The sequence below is a fragment of the Hydra vulgaris genome, chromosome 04, assembly GCF_038396675.1.
Source record: "Hydra vulgaris chromosome 04, alternate assembly HydraT2T_AEP".
Lineage (NCBI taxonomy): Eukaryota > Metazoa > Cnidaria > Hydrozoa > Anthoathecata > Hydridae > Hydra > Hydra vulgaris.
The window spans coordinates 2404702-2421809 of NC_088923.1; the positions used below are offsets into that span (position 1 = coordinate 2404702).

Genomic DNA, 17108 nt, shown 5'->3' on the forward strand with positions numbered 1-17108 from the left:
TAACAACAAAATCTCGCTCTCAAATTTTTTCAAACAGGTTTGAAGTTAACAAAAACAATGTAAAAGTTTTTCAGACTTGAAAAAAAGTAAATTTTATATATGCAGTACTTTAGAGAACTATGGTCCTTAATTTTCCATCTCCTAAAGTTGTAGTAAAACCAACAGTAAGCAAATTGCTGTTTTTTCTTTCTAATTAATTATAAAAGTTTAAAACATTCCCATTGGATTTTAACTTAATAAGTTATATATATATAAATATACTGCTTATAAAAATGCTCAAAACTGTTGACATTCTCTTAAAAGTTACATATACTTTAAGTAAAACAAAATAAAAAAAGCAGCCAAAACAAAATAAAGTTTATTCTTCATCATAAATCTTTTTAAATAGAATATATATAAACATACAGATTGTATTTGTTTATTTTAAATATATGTACAACTTAATATTAGTACAAAAATATGCCTAATGTATTGTTTATTGACCAAATAAATTTTAATATCATATTTACCTTTCTGCATTTGTGAAGATGCCTTTGAAATCTTTGTGCTGTTATAATGTGAAGTGGATCGTAAGGACAAATTATACTTGCATGAGGATCCCATTTCCTTTGGCTCATTTTTGATGCAATATTTTCAGATCTAGATCATTATAATTTTTTTTTTTTTTGGAATAAGAAAATATCATTTTTTATTAAATATATTTTCGATCTACATAATAATAATAAAAACTTTTTTTGGAATAAAAACACACTATTCTCTTATATGGGCATAAGGTCTAAAGGGACAAGAAATCACAAATTATCATATAGAGCTCAAACAATTGGCACAATTTCACTGCCTTAAAAGCTATAAACGGAATTATAATACTATAGAGTATTATAATTTTTAGCCACAAGAGCTTAAAATAGTAATATTCTATTTAAACATTAATATTCTATTTAAACATGAAAACTCTGTTTAAAATACAACAACAGCGACAACAAAAACAGCAATAACAACAAGCTTTTTATTTTCCATAAATCATTTTTACAATAGTATTAACACTAATAATAATAAAAAAATAATATCAATAATAATAGAAGTAATAATAATAATAATAGTGAAGATAACAAAATTAACACAAATTTTAGTAATAGTAATAATAAGTATGTTTACAATGAAAATATATATATTTTTTAATAGTAGTTATAAGCATAAAATTATTTATAACAATAAGTTAATGATTTATTAGGATGGTGTCACTCATACAGAAGTCAGTTTACAGGAGTGACACCGATTTTTAAATATAAGTAATAATAAGCACAAAGACCTACATTGAAACACATGGAACATAGACACATAGTTTAAAGCACATAGAACATTTAAAAAAGTAAACAATTTTAAAAAATAACAATGAAAAGAAAACTAAAAGAATATTTTAATAGTAACAATAATCAAGGACGGATCCAAGGGAGAAAGGGGGTTGGTAATGGGGGGAAATATCGAGCATTTTTTTTTAGGAGATGCAAATGTGGTACAAAATACAAAAATATTTCAACATATCAACCAAAAATTTCTGGGTTCTTAAAGATGGTATATTTAGTTTTCCATTGTATATATTTCTAGTAGTGTAGGAATGTAAAAGTCTACTTTCTGTAAAAAAGTTCGTAATGGAAGATGGTAAATTTATACTTAAGGATTTAAAAACAAAAAGAAGATAAGCATATTTTACTGGAGATATTGGATTGTTAAGCATTTCAAGGAAATCTGAAGTATCTGATTTAACTGAATCCATTAGAATAATAAACTGAAGTTTATTATTCTAATGGATTGAAGCTGAGACAGTTGCAATTCGTTAATACAACAGTTTCCAACTTAATCCCAAACTTGACAAAAATATCTGAGAATAATGATAATAAATTAATAAGATGAGAATAATGAATAGTAAATATTCTTAAGTGTAACTTTATCGACATAACTACTAATTTTTGAATGCATACCGTTAGCTCGAAGGTCTTGCTTAGTCTATTAATGCGATTTTAATTTTAACATATTTAAAGAAATAGTTTTTTCTTGGAGATGAAAAAAAAATTAGTTCAGTTTTTTCGGTGTTAAGACATGTTACAAATATGTCGGATCTAATAGGAATAGTTTACTGGTTAAATTGTTAATCTAATATTACTTGTAAAAATTCACGGAAATTAAGAAGCGATTTTGGCTATTTTCCGTGAAAATGACGTATTTCTGAGTGAACCAATCAACGTTTAAAAAGTTTAAAGAATGTAAGAGACAAGTGTCGAAGTGTATGAATATTGATAATATACTGACAATGGATTTATTATGGATTAATCCTAATATCCATTGACATATATTTGACATTGTCAATCAAAACTAAAATCAATTGAGATATATGGTTTTTGATAGTTTTTTTTTATGTTGAAACAAAGGAAGTATTTGTGAAAATATTTGTTTTGTTTTTAAAAGCTTTAAGTAATTTTCACTTAATAAAAACTTCGTTTACTTAAAGATTAGGCAAACAAAGTTATATTAAAAGTTCTTTGTGTTTAACAGATAGCATAAAAATTTTATCCTATCTATTAAACACAAAGAACCTTTAGTATAACTTCGTTTGCTTAAACTATATATATATATATATATATATATATATATATATATATATATATATATATATATATATATATATATATATATATATATATATATATATATATATATATATATATATATATATATATATATATATATATATATATATATATATATATATATATATATATATATATATATATTGGGTTGAGGAATAATTCAAGAGCGTTTTTTTCAAATTTAAAAATGCACGCAGAAATAAAGTGCATTGGCAAAATGTTTTATGTTGTTTGAAAGAGAATGTTTTGCTCCACAAGATAGTGTGTTTTGATTTGTTAGTTTTTTTTATTTTTGTGTATTTTCAGATCATTAAAATGGAATGTCAAGTGGACAAAACTGAGCATTTTCGACACCATTTGCTTTTTGCATTTAATCGAGGTGTTAAGTTTTCGCGCTTCAAAAATGGGAATTTTGACCTCAAGGACGGATCACACACCAGTCGACCAATTGAGTTCGACGAAGAGCGATTGAATCAACTTCTTCACGAAAATCCACGTCAAACGACCAAAAAATTGGCGGAGCAGATGGATTGTGATCAAAAAACTGTTATGAACCACCTTCACTCAATGGGCAAGGTTCAGAAACTCGGCGCTTGGGTGCCACACACTTTGAGCGAAAACAACAAAAATCAACGTTCCACAATCGCCACCGGTTTGCTCGCTCGACATCGCTCAACACATGGTCACAAACAGCGTTTTCTTTACCGCATTGTCACTGGCGATGAAAAATGGTGTCTTTACGTCAATATGAAGCAGCGAAAAGAATGGCTCAGCCCCAAAAAACAAGCGACTCCGCGAGCAAAAAAAGACCTTCATCCTCGAAAGATCATGTTGTGTGTATGGTGGGATTGGGAAGGCATAATTCATTACGAACTGCTTGAGCGCAACCAAACAGTCAATGCGGAGCTCTACGTTCAACAACTGCACCGACTCAACGAAGCAATTCAGCAAAAAAGACCAAATAGGCGAAATGGCGTTCTTCTGCAACACGACAACGCCCGTTCTCACATCGCCAATATGACCAAAGCCGCGATTCAAGAACTCGAATGGGAAGTGCTGCCTCATCCTTCATACTCTCCAGACTTGGCGCCGTCAGATTTTCATCTGTTTCGATCGCTTTCGAACGCTTTGCGCGGTGTATCGTTCAATAATGACGTGGAATTGAGGGCTTGGTTGGACGAATTCTTTGAGTCAAGACCGGGAGATTTCTATCGCCGAGGCATTGAAAAACTTATTGAACGATGGGAGGAAGTCATAAACAACAACGGAGAGTATATTATTGATTAAATCGTTGTAGTTTTTTTGTTTAAAATAAATTTGAAAAAAACGCTCATGAATTATTCCTCAACCCAATATATATATATATATATATATATATATATATATATATATATATATATATATATATATATATATATATATATATATATATATATATATATATATATATATATATATATATAATATATATATATATATATATATATATATATATATATATATATATATATATATATATATATATATATATATATATATATATATATATATATATATATATATATATATATATATATATATATATATATATATATATATATATATATATATATATATATATATATGTGGCTTTGGCCCATTTTCCACCTTAATGTCTATTGCTTGAAATCCACAAAAGTTATTTCCTCAAACACTAAGTACTATTAGAAGTACATAGAAAGGACAGTTAGAACTATCTGTCTCCCATTTGAAAATTATTTACCTGAAGTATCTTTTGGGTGGTTTAAATGGTGGGCCAAAGTCGCCCTGTGTGTTATGGTGACTTTGGCCCAGCCCTGTAAAAAGGGACTAAAGGAAGCAAAACAACAATAAAAACAACAATATTTAGGCAAAGAAAATAAATTTACAAAAATAAAGTGACAAAAAAAGATTTAGTAACAAAGTTCTTGTATACAGTAAATAAAATATAGGTACAAACTAAACACGGATAGGTACCAAGTAAACAAAACAGTTTAGGTATAAAGTAAACAAAAATGACTAAATAAATGTTTTAAAAAATTTAGTGAAAAAGTTCTGGAACTGAATAAATTCCTCTTTTCGAAATTTTCTTTGGTTCCTCAATAAAATCGACTATTTCAGACTGGGAAAAAAAAAGTTGCACTGCTGGTAGTGACCATTTCCAGTTAAGTCCATTTTTTTTCATAATAGTAATTTCTGCTCCATTTTTTCTTAATTTTTTCAACTGCAGAAAAAAAAGTTTCGAAAGTTACTTTAAAATTGTTCAATAGTTATTACATTAAATAATATTAGTTATTAAAATAATTAGTTATAAAGTTTACTAATTGATTAGCTAAATATAAATAATTCAAAATAAATAAACAAACCTGTCCAGGATTTAACTCTCCATTGCATTTAACAATTACATAACAATTCTCTACAAGATTTAACAATTTCTCCTTTTTACAAACATTTTTTTTTTTATCAATATTTTGAAAGTTCTTTTTGCCTAATGCTGAATGATCTAAAGATTCTGTATGACTTTCTACGACTAAACTTACATCCGCAAAAATTAGATTAGAAGTCTCAGTAGTTCCAGTATTTGTACTTGGGCCAGCAAAGCCAATGTTGTTGGTCTCAATTGTATTTATAATACTGATAGGTGTATCTACATTATTTGAATTTAATCTATTATTTTTATTTATAACACAAGATGATATATCTGTTGAACATAAGCTTTTACCTGGGACAGCACATACTTTACGTCGCTTTGATTTTTCAGAACCATCTGAGGGATCATCCAGTGACTTACATAAATGATCTAAAAATGATTGGCTTACTAATACAGTAGTTGAGTCTAAACCTAAATTACAACATGGTAGTCGTGAAAGCACTTGAGACTTGTCTAATGGAAAAATTCCAGTTTTGCGAAAACCAGCTCTAAGGTTATCATTCCCGTGTTCATTTAAGTTGGTAATTAAACGGTCTAAAAGTCTAGGCAATTCATCTTTAGGAAGAGAAGCAACTCTCCTTCCTTTTCCTTTCTCCTTCCATTCACATAATATTTTGCGCCAGTTAATCTTCATAGGTCTAAAGTAGGCAACATCTAATGGCTGCGTGAGATGTGTAGAGTTTGCTGGTAATGCCACAAATCCTATGTTACTGCTTTGACATGCATCCAGTACTGCAATGCTCAAATGTGAAGATACGTTATCACCTATAATGACACTTCTTCCTTGAGCCTTCTTAAGTCTTGGAAGAAGTAAAGAGAAAAACCAGTCCTCAAAACATGTTGAGTCAAACCAACCACTTGATCTGTTATAACGTGCTTTTGGTGGCCCATGTTCCATCCATGTATTCCATAACGACTCAGATTTGTAAACAACATAAGGTGGTAGCAATTCACCATTAGCATTGCAACAAAACATTACAGAGAACGAGGTCTTTGTAGAATTAATTATGCATTCAGGATACTTACATCCACGCTTTGTTAATACTTTTTTTTACCTGGATCATCACTGAGATTGGTTTCATCATAATTCCTTATATTGTCAGGTGATATATTACTTAATTCATTTGATAGATTTATAAAGTAGTTATCAATCACAATTGCTCCTATTTCTGCTCTCTTCCGCTTTATGTTGCTTGCAAATCTTACTGTGAGTTCTGGATTTCTTTTTAAAAAAGATCGAATCCAATCGCCACCTGGAAAATTATTTTTGAACTGAGGTATAACGACGCCTTTTTTCTCTAAATACCCTTTTACTATGCATCTTAAATCATATTTATCAATAGGAAAACCAAACTCAGATGATTTTATTGCATATGCCTTAAACATGTCTTCTTCTTTTGATGTAAATATTTGCTGACCACCACTTTTTAGGATATGTCTGTTTTATTTTATTTTTTAATGTTGATCTTGGTATATCGTATTTCAAAGCTGCTTGTCGTTGAGTAATTAAACCATTCTTTAAATCTTTTAATGCATTGTCTAACTGTTCTAAAGTGTAAGTAACATGTTTTCTTTTTCCACGATTTGGCTTGTAATTTTGTGGCATATTAAACTAAGAACTAAACAAATTTCGCTATTTACTAATACAAACTGTTATACTGATTTTCTATTGCATTACTACTACAAAAATTTTTCATTCCAACATAGTAACTACCATAATATCTATAAATGATCACTAAAAAAGGTTTACTTTAATACATGGGGTGACTTTAGCCCGGGCCAATGTCACCCTATGTAGTGGGCCAAAGACAACCTATTTTTTTTTAATCTCAATTGCAAAAAAGTAATAAACTGTTAAGCTTTCAAAACAAGATAGAATCAAACACTAATGGTTTAAAATTAATTCAGTGTATATTTCAATAAAAAAACCTTCTCCAGGTACTGCTATCGATGTAAAAGTTTACACACCTAAAAAAAATTCGGATTTTAGGTGCTTTTTCTAAAGTGCAACTTACAATAATATCACAAAGACTCGAGTTAAGTAAACTAAGTTAGACTAAATAAATAATAAATTTCCCACAATTTGCTACTAAACATTAACCGGCATACCTTGAGGTATCGATTTTAAACCATTTTTAAATAAAAAAATATATATATATATACACATGGTTGTACTAGATGTTACACATCCTGCTGCCTTGTAGAGCTTGCTTTTATAAGTAAAGGTAGGGGAAGTTAACTGTGACGTAAATTACCACCTTAGGGCTCTTGGTTGAGGAGAAGTTAGAGATAGTATCTCAAAAAAAAAAACTCATATTGAACATGTTTTAATTGCATCTTGATACTGTCTCTTAGAGGTACTTCTTTTGCAAAAACTCTATTAAGACCCTTCTTTATTTATTTGGCTGCCATAGATGTAAACTTGTGTTACATTGTTTTCTGCTTATGATGATGAACACTGGATGAATATTAACTGTGCTATGTTGAGCATAGATGATGTCTCTGCAGTGCTTTTTTGTGTGCAGTTTGGTGAAAGATTAAATTTAAAAAATCAGGCAGGCTTTTAACGTCACCTCTTTTCTGTAACAGCTTTTGGATCAATGTGACTGGTAATATTAAATCCAAACAAAAGTCAGTTGTTTACTGCTTATAACTAACACAATGTTGTATCCTTTTGTTGATGAATGGAAACACTTTTACTGAGTCCTCTAGTTTTCATCTTCCTGAGTTAATGAGTCGTATATCTTATTTACAAATCATTACAAAGTATCTGCTATGGCTGACTCATAATTGTGCTCACCATTTTAGTTATGTTTAACAGATAGGATAAAATTTATGCTATCTATTAAACACAGAACTTTTAAAACTACTTCAATTGGTTAATCTTTAAGCAAACAAAGTTTTTATTTAGCGAAAATTTCAACTCCTAATTGTGAAATTTTACTAAACGAAATTTAAAACTATTAATTGTGTTCACCATTTTCTTAGACCTTATGTCATTCTCTACCTTTATAAATCTCTTATTCATCCCACTATGGAAGATAATTATCACATTCGGATTGGTTCTTCTAACGATTCCCTTTCTCTTTTAGACAAGGTTCATAAATGTTTGTAAATATAGTTGGATCTTCTCCAGCTTCCTAGGTTTAGCTCCTGTCCCACCATCATATAACGGCATCTATTTTTCTTTTTTATAGATACTACCATGGTCTTAGCTTCAGCAAGCTATCTTCTTTTATTCCACCAACTGTAACTCAATCTGACATTAGTTGTCAGCAAACTTGCACCCATCTACTGTATCTGTCCCTTCACGCTCTAAAAATCTTTATTCATCCATTATTATTTCTTGTACATTAAAGGTTGGAATTCTCTCCTGTTCTCATGTTTTCCTAAATCACACAATTTGCAATTTTTTAATTCAACTGTTTTTTCTCAAAAATTTTGACAATAACCTTCGCCTTTTTTTTAGTTTAAAAAGTGAAAACATTTGCAATGTCTTTGACATTATTTAATTCCATAGTTAAATAGTATCAAAGACATTGCAAAAGGTTTCATTTTTTATAAATATTGCAAAAGGTTTCATTCAAGAACACTCTAGAGAAAAAAAAATTACAAAAAAAATGATTACAAATAAAAATTGCAATTCCTTCGGAAGGTGAAAACTATGGGATAGAGTGAGACACGATTAGAAACTTCTACAAAACAGTTGCTTGATGCAGTTTATACCTGCTTAAGATGAGTACTTTTATAGATATACCATCCCTAGCTTTTACTCAACAAGAGCCCTAAGGCAAGGGTGTTTTAAATCTAAGTAACATTTCTTACTTTCATTTTTTACTTTCCCTATGAAAGTAAATCATACAAGACAGCTCGATATGGACCTGATCTTGCCTTTATCAGCCCTTTTTCTTTATTATCTCTCTCAGTCCTTTAACTCCAAAACATGAACTTTGGTGTTTGAAGAGGAGAAATGAGTTGAGCTCTGTACCACCAGGAGTCTTTAGTCATTCAGTAATTACTTGGATTCACTTAAAAACAAGTCAACTACAGCAATATGATTATTGTGTATATTATTTGTGTATAAGTTACTTGATTGTTTTACCTTTAAGCTTGTTAAATTTATTAGTTGTTTTTACTAATTTTTATTTAATTATTGTTTTTCTAACTTTAACATTCCCACTACTTGAATAAAGGTTGTTTGTTTGTTGTTGTTTTTTAGGAAAAAAGGAAGGAGGGGAGGGGGTGAAACACAATCCTCTTTGTTAAACTTTATAAAACTTTGGAATGCATAACATTTTATAAAAATAAGGTTTTTTTTATTTATGTTTACATAAACAGAATTCGTAATACTTTGATTGATAGTTATAATAAAATTATCAAATATTGACTGGAGCGGCGGGGAGAACAAACCATTTATATACATTCCTGGCAAAGGAATCTAGGGGCGTCAATAATAACTTTATCTGTTGTATTTTATTATATACTAGTTTGTATTAATAATTGTCTTAAACTTTTTAAAAACTAAACACTAATTTAAAAAGATTAGTTTTTATCAAACCGTAATTTTAAAACCTATTTCTTGTAGCTAAATAATAATATTTTACAAAAAATATTATCAAATTTGAATTGCCCATACTCAAATACAGGGAAACCCAAGTGTACTTGTTAAAATATAAAAATTTTAAATTTTGACTGAAATATGGTATACCTTACTCTGCAGTGAGAATAAAAGATTGTATCGTCTTCAGATTGAAAGCAAAGACAGGTCGGGTCTAGACAACTAGGAAGGTTGCTAGTTCAAAAACTATCTATCCGAAAGAAGAAAAATTTCCATGAAGTTTACTTCAGCAATAGTAAGGACAAAAGCAGCAACTTCCAAATCTGTCTGAAGCAGAATATTATGAGTCTGAAGGTTCAGAAGAACAGTCACAAGTAGGGGACTTGGGGGCTCCTTGATCTGTGAGGCAGCTTGATCTTTTTGCGCTGCATCATCTATTTATAATTATATCTGCGTGACGTCATAAGTTGCTATTCGCATAGACTTCCGGCTATTTATTTTCGTTGTTGTTTTGCAAAAAAAATAATTTTACGAATTTTAAGAAATAAAAGTTTGATTTTCGCGATAAAAGGTAAATTTGATGAACATAAGAATTATTTATATATTTTTGTTACTATGTTAAATATTTGTAAAATATCAACTGGAGTCCCTATGTGTTTTATTGACCTATATTTTATGTTATGATTTTGGCGTCGCATGTTATTTATCGGCGAGGTACAACATTATTACATGATGTATACCTATAGGGGTTCCTTGATCTCTCTGACATGGGGCTGGTTGACCTAAGGATCAAGGTGCTCCATACTAAAATTTTAATAACACATGTTTAATTTGATCTGGTTTTTGTGTATTTGATTACATTAAAATAACTATTGAAATGCATTCATTGAACAAAGAACTTATATTTTTATTTGCTAGATAAATAAAATTGATAATATTTAGATAAAAAGGTAAAATTATTCTATAAAGATATAGTAATAATACTCATTTAAATTTGTTGAACTTTTGATAGACATTAATTTGTATTATATTGCATCAAATCCTAAAAATGTATTTGAATTTGTTTTCAATATTTTAGATTTGGTATTGACTGAAAATGGTAAGAAGTAGAATTCGAAAGACAGATAGAGAAATGATACCTCCAGAAACAATGAGAGCCGCTGTAAATGAAGTTTTATTGAAAAACAGGCCTAACAACCAAGTTGCTCGAGAGTTTGGTGTCGATCGTATGACATTGAAAAGATATGTTAAAAAGCAACGGCTTAATCCGGATATTACATTTAAACCGAGATTTAATACACGACAGGTCTTTACAGAAGAAGAGGAACATTCGATATCAAATTATTTGCTTCAAGCGTCGAAGATGAACTATGGCCTTTCAACAAAAACAACTCGCCAGTTAGCATATGAAGTGGCAGTTGCTAATAATAAAGTTTGTCCGGATTCATGGATCAAGAACAAAACGGCAGGCATCGATTGGTTACAGAGCTTTATGAAAAGAAAACCAGAATTATCTCTACGAGCACCAGAAGCCACCAGCTTTGCAAGAGCGACAGCATTCAACAGATTCACTGTTAGTGAACTTTTTCGGAATCTCCGGGAAGTACGGGAACGTCATCATTTTGGTCCAAAAAGCATTTACAATGTAGACGAAACGGGACTAACAACCGTACAAAAACCTGTCAAAGTTATTGCTAGTAAAGGTGTCAAACAAGTAGGTAGTATAACATCGGCAGAAAGCAGAACTCTCGTGACAGCTTGCTATGCTGTAAATGCGATCGGCAATTCGATACCACCACTGTTCGTTTTTCCGAGGGTGAAGTTTCGGGATTTTATGATCAAAGATGGCCCATCTGGATGCGTAGGATTTGCTAATCCATCTGGTTGGATGACATCAGAGAGCTTTGTCGAATGGTTAAAACATTTCATCAAACATTCGCACTGTTCGAAAGAGTCCAAAGTTCTTCTTGTGTTAGACAACCACGAGAGTCATTTATCTGTGGCAGCCCTCGATTTGGCGAGAGAAGGGCTTCAGAATAAGGTTTCATCGAGACTGGAAATTCCAAGAATAAATCAGTGTGCTTTAAAAAGAAAGAGAAGCTCCAGCTTTTAATCATTTTGTCTAAAAAAAGTATAGTATATAATGCTTTAATTAAACATTTTTTCGATATATACAGTAGCTTTTCGTACTTGTTGAATTGTTATTTAAGTTTTTAATTTTATAATTATTTGTAATTTAAAGTGTTGTGATGTAAAAATAAACTGTTAAATGCTAAAAAATTACAAAGTAACTCTTTATTTAAAAAAATTGAATTAAAATATAACAAATAAAAAATTGTTTAAAATTTTATCCATACTCATATACGGTAAATTCTAATTTTTGATTTGTGGGTGATCTTTTTCAACAAGAAATTTGAAATAATGTATTTTGTCAATGCCTTTGAACAAATAATTATCGATTTATGACCCAGGAACATTAGGTCATAAAAAAGCCATAGCCCTAATGAGCATACAGGTAATATGAGCATACCGAACAATTTTTAAGATGTGAACAGTGAAGTTCATTTTGCTTTGTATTTTTTTAACCGACTTTATGCGGTAATAACAGGAAACAGTATAATTAGCGTAAATATATACCCAATAGATAGCGGCATTCATCTAATTAAAACGCTATTCAATTTTTTGAAACTTTAACTGAAACCGAGATTAAAGTCGTATAATAGCTATTGTGTTAATTACTTCTTGATTAAATGCAAAACATTGTAAAATTTTTCAATACTTTAACGATACTAAATATCTTTATGTAGTTTAATTTAAAAAAAATTATTTTTAATGTATTTTATTTTATTTTGTTAATATTTTTTTTAATGGGGAGTGGGGGGGAGAGGGGCTTCAACAAAGTAATATTGTTTCAATAAAAGGTGGCTTAAAATTTGAGCGTGCTTAAGGTCCTTATAATATCCTAATCTACCCGACATTATTATCTTATTGCATCGAAAAAAAAATTTTATACATTAAATGGCAATAAGCTTATCGCTTCTGTTTTATTTTAGACTAATCAAGACGCGCAAAGATGAAATGAAGACGTGCGAAGATCTTTATAAAAATTGCCTTGACACAAAACTTTTAATCGCTTTAATTGAGAATTTAAGTAAATTCAAAACAGAAGTTGCTTTAGTATACCAAGATAACAAACAAAATTTGCCCATTGGTTTACCGCATAAAGTCATCACGATTTTTTTACGCATACAAAAAAAAAGGAGATAAAAGATCGGTCGAGACGTAATAATTTAAGAGTAGATGGAATTGATGAAAATGAAGTTGAAAGCTGGAAGGTAAGCGAAATAAAGGTAAAAAAAGTTTTTGAAGATATCTTATCTGTTAATAATGTCAAAATTGAGCGGGCCCATAGAACTGCCCAAAGAATTTAAAAAGCCAAGAACAATAGTAATAAAACTTTTAGATTATAAAGATAAAGTCGAAATTTTGAGGAAGTCGAGTAAACTAAAAGGAAAAAATGTTTTTAGAAACGAAGACTTCTGTTTCAAAACGACACAAATCCGGAAAGATTTAAGGGAAAAAATGAATATCGAAAGAGCGGCTGGTAAGTTTGCCTTCAAATCTTACGATAAATTGATAATTCGCGATTGGGATGGAAAAAAAAAGCAATAAGTTTTATAATATTTGTCATTAATTTTATTTTACTCAATTATATTTAACGCAATTTTATTTTCATTATTACTATGCATATTTAATTTAAACTGTTTTTGAAATGGAGGAAAATTTCATACTTAAATCTTCAAACGAAAATGACATCATCGATGATAACGGCACTGATTCAAATTATTTTAGTCACAAAATGCAAGAATGTCAATACTATTCAGTTTCTGAATCATTGCAATATCTAAGAAAAACTAAAAACACTTTTTAAATTTTAAATATCAATATTCGAAGTTTAAATAAAAACTTTGAAAATTTGAAAATGTTATTGGATACAATTAAACACGATTTTAAAATTATTTGTTTGACAGACACTTGGTGTAAATGCGGTGAAACAATTTATGAATTTGAACTAATTATATACACATCAATTCATCAAGCACGTGAAGTAAATGCAGGTGGGGGCGTTTGTATTTATATCCACAATTCAATAAATTTTGTCTTACGTAACGATCTCCGCGTCAATGAAGTCTTTGTGCATTGAATTAGTTAATAATGCAGAAAGAAACACAATTATAAATATTACTTATAGACCGCCATCTGGAAACTTAAAAAAATTTAAAACTCATCTTAAAACATTTCTAAACAAAATTATAAATAAAAAAAAACATATTTATATGGTCGGAGATTTTAAAACCAACCTGATTAACTATGCCTCAAATATTAATGCTAAGAACTTTATAAACACTCTTCTACAAAATAATCTTATCCCAACAATAAACAAATCTACAAGAATAATAAATAGGTCTTCTGCTCTTCTTAATAACATCATAACTAACAACTTTCATAATAACCCTCTTTACACAGGTATAATACAGACCGATATTTCGGATCATTTTCCAACATTCTTAGCTACAAATAACTCTTTAATGAACAATATTTCCACAAAATCCACCTTAATTCGGCGCCAGATCAATGAAAACTCCTTAAAAAAATTTAAAAACTGTTTACAAAATTGCGTTGCTTGGGATCTAGTACTGCAATCAAATGATGCTAATGATACATATGAATTGTTTCTTAATCAATTTTGCAAACAATATGAAATAGCGTTTCCAGAAATAAAAAAAATCATAAATAATAAGTCGCTCCAAACCCCTGAATGGATGTCTAAAGGTTTACTAAAATCCTCAAAAAAGAAAAAAAAATTATATTTAAAATATCTTAAAAAAAAATCTTATAAAAATGAAATAATTTACAAAAATTATAAAAATATATTTGAAAAAACCAAAAAATACTCAAAAAACTTTATTATGCTCAGTTATAAGAAAAACCAAAGGAAACACTAAAAAAATATGGAATGTAATTAAGGATTTAATTGGAAAAAATAGTTACAACAAAAGCACGCTGCCAAAAAATCTTTTAGTTAATGGAAAGTTAGTTTATGAAAAATCAATTACAGCTGAAGAACTAAACAACTACTTTGTTAATATTGGCCCAAATTTGGCCTCTAAAATTCCTAATAGTTCCATTCCATTCGATTCATACTTAAAAACTTATGATAAATTTATGGATGAAACTGATTTAAAACTGAGTGAGTTGAGAACTGCTTTTAGCAATCTCAAAAGTAAAAAAAGTGAAGGTTTTGATAAAATTAGTGTCGATATTGTAAAATCAGTATTTGACGTCATTAAACCTTCTTTATTTCAAATTTTCAATCTCTCATTAAAGTAAGGTATGATTTCGAATAAGTTAAAAATTGCACGTATTACACCAATTTTTAAATCTGGGGATAAGTCAAATATTTTAAATTACAGGCCTATATCAATATTACCATGTTTCTCAAAATTGCTAGAGAGAATAATGTATCACAGACTTTATAATCATCTAACTGAGTATGATATGTTGTATTGCAAACAATTTGGCTTTAAAAATAAACATTCTACTGAACACGCAGTAGTTGAAATTTCCAATCAAATATCTAACGCCTTAGATAATGACTGTTTTACATTAGGAGTTTTCATTGATCTGTCCAAAGCTTTTGATACCGTAAATCACTATGTTCTAATAACAAAACTCGAAAACTACGGAGGGAAAAATAAAAACTTACTTTGGTTCAAAGATTATCTGACAAACAGAAAGCAATTTTTATACTATGATCAAACAAATACATACTCCATAACTTGCGAGGTTCCTCAGGGATCTATCTTAGGACCCCTTTTATTCCTGTTGTACATAAACGACTTATACTTATCAATGAATCTTTTAGACCTAATTTTGTTTGCTGATGATTTGAATCTTTTTTTTATCTCACAGAGATGTTAAATCACTTTTTAAAATAGTTAACGAACAGCTATGTAAAGTTAGTGAGTGGTTTAAAAGTAATAAATTTTCACTAAATGCGGAAAAAACAAAATATATACTTTTTCATAAAGTAAGTAAATCTGAAAATATCCCTCTTAAATTACCAGATCTTAAAATTAATAACACTTTTAATAAAAGAGAATCATTCATAAATTTTTTAGGAGTAAAATTGGATGAAAATTTACAGTGGTATTCACATATAAATAGTATTGAAAAAAAAATCTCAAAAAATATTGCAATGATGTTTAGGGCTAAACTGTACTTTGCCTTTATCTATAGTTATTTGTCTTATTGTAATATTGTGTGGGGTAGTACTAACCATACAAAGCTAAAGAAACTCTACAACAAACAAAAACATGCGTGCAGAATAGTATTTGGAGCCGATAGAAGTGTTCCTTGCGAACCACTTCTACGTGTGCTCGGTGTTTTAAATGTGTATAAACTTAATTTACACCAAGTTTTATTATTTATGTTTAAAACAAAAAATTGATTATCTCCAACAATATTTCAATCTTATTTTAAATTAACCATAAATACTCAACAAAGTTTTTAGATAACAATTTTATTTTCCCAAAATATAAATTAAAATTAACTTCCTATTCAATTAAATACCGCGGACCTAATCTGTTGAAAAAGTTTCCAGATATTGTTAACAATAAACAGACTACATTAGAGCAATTTAAGGACGAATCAAAACGATTATTATTATTCATGGATATATTCAACTTTAAATGTTTATTTTAAACTAAAAACAATCATATAAAAAATAGATTTAATTGTATCAGTGATTAATATAAATTAATACAAAATATTTAAAATAAAAAAATATATATAAAATATCACTGATGATGTTAATAATTTATCTAGTGATTATATTAATTATGAAATTTCATTTCTTGTTGTCTTTTATTCTCAAGAAATTTTATTTTTTTGACTTTTTTATTTTTAATTAATATTTTGTTAAACATTTTAGCAATTGTTTTCAACACTTCTTAAAAAAAACAAAAACAAAAAACTATTTTTTTTTCTAATTATTTTAGTTATTTTCGGTTTTCATTTCTATTTGTTATTTTATATATATTTTTACGTTACGGTAATGTAGAATTTATTGCTATTATTTTTTTTTTAAATGGGGCTCGGCGATGCGGATTTTTTTTCCGTACACCATTGGCAATATCATTAGTCGTTGGCAGTATCATTTTAACCGTTGACGATAAATAGCCGATTATTTTGTAGTCGAAACATTTAAAAATGGTGGTTTTAATTAACAGGATAAAAACAGAATTTGCAATTAAATTAAAACCGATATAAGTTGAAGTTAAAATTTACATATAAACACTTTTCTAGACAACCTTATATAATATTAATATAAAATAAAGTTTAGAATATCTATTAGTTGATTGATTTACTTAAATTTTTTATTAAAATTTCTATC

General features: G+C 28.9%; 3 protein-coding genes across 4 annotated transcripts in view; 1 reads left to right on the top strand and 2 right to left on the bottom strand.

Annotated features, from left to right (window-relative positions):
* LOC101241717 (uncharacterized) overlaps positions 1–10039 on the bottom strand; it is a 60677-nt gene extending 50638 nt beyond the window's left edge. The window contains exons 1-2 of one of the 2 annotated variants that reach the window (XM_065795255.1): positions 9803–10039; positions 510–639 (exon numbers count right to left, since the gene is read on the bottom strand). In XM_065795255.1, coding sequence (XP_065651327.1) covers positions 510–617 — 108 coding nt within the window. In that variant the 5' untranslated portion in view covers positions 618–639; positions 9803–10039. Of the gene's footprint in view, positions 1–509; positions 640–1979; positions 2135–9802 lie in introns of those variants that run through there. The other variant, XM_065795254.1, reaches the window with a different exon arrangement.
* LOC136079514 (uncharacterized) lies at positions 4640–7268 on the bottom strand. Its single transcript, XM_065795253.1, has 2 exons — positions 5030–7268; positions 4640–4887 (listed from the first exon to the last, which is right to left on the bottom strand). The coding sequence occupies exons 1-2, from the start codon at positions 6068–6070 to the stop codon at positions 4705–4707; spliced, it is 1224 nt and encodes a 407-aa protein (XP_065651325.1). The 5' UTR covers positions 6071–7268; the 3' UTR covers positions 4640–4704.
* Positions 10040–10748: 709 nt separating the features above from the next.
* LOC136079118 (uncharacterized) lies at positions 10749–11765 on the top strand. Its single transcript, XM_065794835.1, has one exon. It carries the CDS (start codon positions 10749–10751, stop codon positions 11763–11765), a length of 1017 nt encoding a protein of 338 aa, XP_065650907.1.
* Positions 11766–17108: the final 5343 nt, after the last annotated feature.

Coding starts and splice junctions, on each gene's coding strand:
- LOC136079514 (XM_065795253.1), bottom strand. CDS start 6,070: ATGTTTTGTTGCAATGCTAATGGTGAATTGCTACCACCTTATGTTGTT. Junction 4,888..5,029: donor GAGAGTTAAATCCTGGACAG/GTTTGTTTATTT, acceptor TTTTTTCTGCAG/TTGAAAAAATTAAGAAAAAA.
- LOC136079118 (XM_065794835.1), top strand. CDS start 10,749: ATGGTAAGAAGTAGAATTCGAAAGACAGATAGAGAAATGATACCTCCA.